The 4014-nt window shown below is 40.4% G+C and overlaps 1 protein-coding gene across 1 annotated transcript; it reads left to right on the top strand.

Moving 5' to 3' along the window:
* Positions 1 to 3004: 3004 nt before the first annotated feature.
* On the top strand, positions 3005 to 3790 carry LOC127096185 (uncharacterized). The gene is made up of 2 exons (XM_051034791.1): positions 3005 to 3175; positions 3371 to 3790. Exons 1-2 carry the CDS (start codon positions 3005 to 3007, stop codon positions 3788 to 3790), a joined length of 591 nt encoding a protein of 196 aa, XP_050890748.1.
* The last annotated feature ends 224 nt before the right edge of the window (positions 3791 to 4014 follow it).

Genomic DNA, 4014 nt, shown 5'->3' with positions numbered 1-4014 from the left:
GCAAATGGGTGCGTGAATGCATGAATGCAACAATCACACTCAAGGATCAAGCAAAGCACACCAAACAAAGGTCATGGGATGAATCATGTTATCCTTAATATCAATCATCCATTTTGGTGGATTATGGTTTACACCTTATCAACACCCAAGTTCCATTGATATTAAGGATTCATGAACGGATCAACCATGAATCAAGGGTTTGTTGTAAGTCACGAGCATGGAGTTAGGTTAAGAACCACCCAAAAGGGAGTGTACTAGGGTTTAAACCTGCCAAACATGTTCTACAAGAGGTTCCCATAGTCATCATCCCATCTTTCGGATATTATTGGAGAAACGACTACTCGTATTCCAAAAATATTCTCAAGAGAGACTCTTATGAGTGTAGTATCGCGTAACAATCGTATCAAATCTTACACTTGAACGACTTTCACACTACATCCTAAGAATAGGCCAAGATGGGCTTGGTAAACTAAGGTCCTTGGCTTCTAAGGTCTATATTGGAAAGAGTAATGTCTAACCACAACTTACTTGTGTGACATTATTGATCCCAACATAACCTCCACCAAGTGAATGGGCTTGCAAGTCAACTTGCTAAGGAATAACTCCACACAAGTCGACAAGACTATGCCATTCTCCTATCCTAAGTGCACTCGAGTTCGGGTATAGAACTCATCTCACAAAGATCACCAAGCATATAAGGAATTAATATTCAAACAATCCAATCATTACATACAATACAGTAATCCCAAATTGCACAAAAATATGTCACAAAAAAAATATACAATACAATACAACAAATATAAAAAAGTAGGCAAAACCCACTAGGATGTATTATTCCCCAGCAGAGTCGCCATTTTCTGTAGCGGGGTATTCGTTACCATTAGAGATATTGACTAAATCCAAGGTAAATCATACAAGTCGAGTCGCCACCACACTTCTATTTATCCAAAGGAATGGTTAGAAAGCGAACAAAAACCTAAAAGTTTTATCGAATCAAAAACTAGTAAAAATGTCAGAGATCTGGGTAAGGGGGTTGGTTATGCAATGGGAAGGTATTAGGCACCCAAAGCATCCTAGGTACTCCTAGGGAGCCCTTTTCACATTTGTTGCAAAGGTTGTTGTTGTTTTTTTTGAAAATTTATTTGTGCAAACGTGATTGAAGGAATGAGAAAAGCGTGTATGTTTATCTAATGTACTACTTACTAAAAGAAGGGTCAAAAGAAAATGACTCGCACGGACGTCGCATCCACTGCATACGTATCTCACCTGAATCTGAGAATCAGAGTCTTCGTAGCTCGGCTACTTATGGGTTAAAGAGGAGTGTGCTCGCTAAGACATCACGTCTTATGCTTACGTATCTCATCTGGGATGAAAATCAGAGAAAAACGTAGTTCGGCCACCTATGGGGTAAGGGTTGTGTTTTGGGGTGAACGACGTTACTACGCAATCTACCGGATGCTCGACCTTTGGAGACTTACTCGCCTGTAGTAGAAGGAGATAACGTATTCTTAGGAGAAGAAATATCAATGAGTTTGGGGTGTTTAGGGATGCTCATGCAAAAAGGCAGTCCTAGATGAAGGAACCGCGCAACCTTAATTGACATGCCACGAGAGGCTATACGAAACCTAAGAAATCGGTAGCATGTGGGAAAAGAAAAGGGATCGAGAGATCTACCGTACGGATAAAGATCCGAAGTAACAACAATTAAAGAGATAAGAAACCTAGAGATCTCTCAAGCTAGCACCATCAAAGAAAGTGAGTAAGTACAGGTAATCAGAATAGACCTCCAGGTGGTACCCCACAAATAAAGTGGAACACCAAGCAAGCTATCCCTGCAAGAGTATGTGAGCCCTCACAAAACAAAACTCAACAAACAGGTTAGAGAAACAAGATAGGGTAATCAAGAGTTGCCCCCAAATCAAAATGTAACCACATGAATCATGCCATTAAAATTCACAAAAAGCTCACAAAAAGCAACCAAGGGTAGGAGGCCTAAACCTCTTGTCAAACACATGCATCAAAAGGGTATCAAATTCAACCATAATACCTCATACATTCAGAGCATTCAAATTAAAAGCATAAAGTAATGGGAATAAGGCAAACCTGACTGGAGAGATCGAATGAAATTGAATTGCCCGGTTGGGTTTGCAAAGCAATCTGAGGGTTTATATGAGAGGGAATTGGTTCTTTGCCGATGAGTTCCCTTCAGTCTCTGGAGGTTGCTCTGAACTCTGTTAGCTCTTCTCTCACTATCTTTTTCCCTGCCAGGGTAATAGGAATAGCATTGCCTTTTGTTTCACTGAAACTCTGAATTTATAACCTGATTTTTGTGGACCCGTGGGCTCAAATGAGAGAGGCCCAAGTCCAAAAAATTTCTGTTATATTTTATTATTTATTTATTTATTTAAATTTTTTTTTAAACACGTGGGCTTCGCCTAGCGAGCATGACAGTTCAAGAAATTCCTCTGAGCGTAGGTGATTCTGGTGGCTTTTCTTGGGACTCGCTAAGCGACCCATTCTGCTCGCCTAGCGAGCATGACAGCTCCTGAACAAACTTTTGCTCCTTCAAGATTAACGTTTTGACTGACGAATAGACCCCATTTGAACCTGTTGGAAGTATCTCAAGCCATTCCCTTGTGTTGACTGATCATCTAAATAGAACCCACAAAGTGTCTTGGATGATACTCAAGCTTCAAACAAAAGATGTTAGTGACACATTTTTATGCTTTTGGTTAGTAAACAAAAGTAAGAGAAACAATGATGTATAATTCAAGCATGCTTGGTGATCTAAAACCAATCACAAGGAGTCCCACCTAAAGGCAAAGGGAACCAAGATGCTAAAGATCCTTGAGGCAATGCAAACGCAATGTTATGATGCCATGAGGGATTTTAGGGTCAAAATTGGGGTCTTACAAAGAGAGCTCAGCTCAATCGTCTACACCGGGACTTTGAGGTTCTGGAAATGAAGCAGGGAGAATCGATAAATGATTACTTTAATCGAGTAATGACGGTTGTAAATTACATGAGGAATTATGGGGAAGATGTGAGTGATGTCAAGATCGTTGAGAAGATTTTGAGAACACTTACTGATAAATGGAACTACATTGTTTGTTCCATTGAGGAAGCCAAGGACATAGATCAACTCTTTGCGGATGCCTTGCAAAGTTCTCTGCTCGTATATGAGCAAAAATTCAAAGGATATGGATGAGAAGAACATGCTTTGAAGTTGACTCATGAAGGCTATGGTGGAAGAGGACGAGGAAAAGTTGCTTTCAGAGGAGGCCGAGGACAAGGTAGAGACAAGGGTCGCCTAAACTGGAGCAAAGATACGGTTGAGTGTTATAAACGTCATAAGCTTGGACACTTTCAGTATGAGTGCCAAGCAAATTATGCAAATTTGGATGAATCGGAAGAGATGGTGCTAATGGCATATATCGATATGTTTGGAGGTGATCGAGACAATATATGGTTTATTGACTCTGGATGTAGCAATCACATGTGTGGTGATTCATCTCTCTTCTGTGATTTAGAAAAGGGGTTCAACGAGGTGGTAAGATTGGGGAATTATGCAAGCATGAATGTTGTTGGAAAGGAAAGTGTTCAATTGACCGTAAAAGGAGTGAATCATCTTGTACGAGATGTGTATTATGTACCGGGGTTGAAGAATAATCTTCTCAGTGTTGGGCAGCTGCAAGAAAGGGGTTTGGCTGTACTGATGCGGTCAAATATGTGTCGGATTTATCACCACACAAAGGGATTGATTTTCAAAACTACCATGGATGCCAATTGAATGTTTGTGTTGCTATCGAACACTCGATCAATCAAACAGGAAAGAGATAAATAGTGTCTCCAAGTAATCACTCAAGACGTGGCTCATTTATGGCATCGAAGATTCGGTCATCTCAGCTACAAAGGATTGAAGACTTTGTAAACTAAGGGCATGGTGAGAGGCTTGCCAAGTTTTTCCGAGAGTGAGATTACGTGTTATAGCGGGGTATTCGTTACCATTAGAGA

The sequence above is a fragment of the Lathyrus oleraceus genome, chromosome 6 (genome assembly GCF_024323335.1).
Source record: "Lathyrus oleraceus cultivar Zhongwan6 chromosome 6, CAAS_Psat_ZW6_1.0, whole genome shotgun sequence".
Taxonomy (NCBI): Eukaryota; Viridiplantae; Streptophyta; class Magnoliopsida; order Fabales; family Fabaceae; genus Lathyrus; species Lathyrus oleraceus.
This window is presented reverse-complemented; position numbering and strand designations above follow the sequence as displayed.

Excerpts from the sequence above, each read along its gene's own strand:
- LOC127096185 (XM_051034791.1), top strand. The coding sequence starts at position 3,005 with ATGACGGTTGTAAATTACATGAGGAATTATGGGGAAGATGTGAGTGAT. Across the intron at positions 3,176-3,370 it reads CCTTGCAAAGTTCTCTGCTC|TATGAGTGCCAAGCAAATTA; the intron begins GTATATGAGCAA and ends GGACACTTTCAG.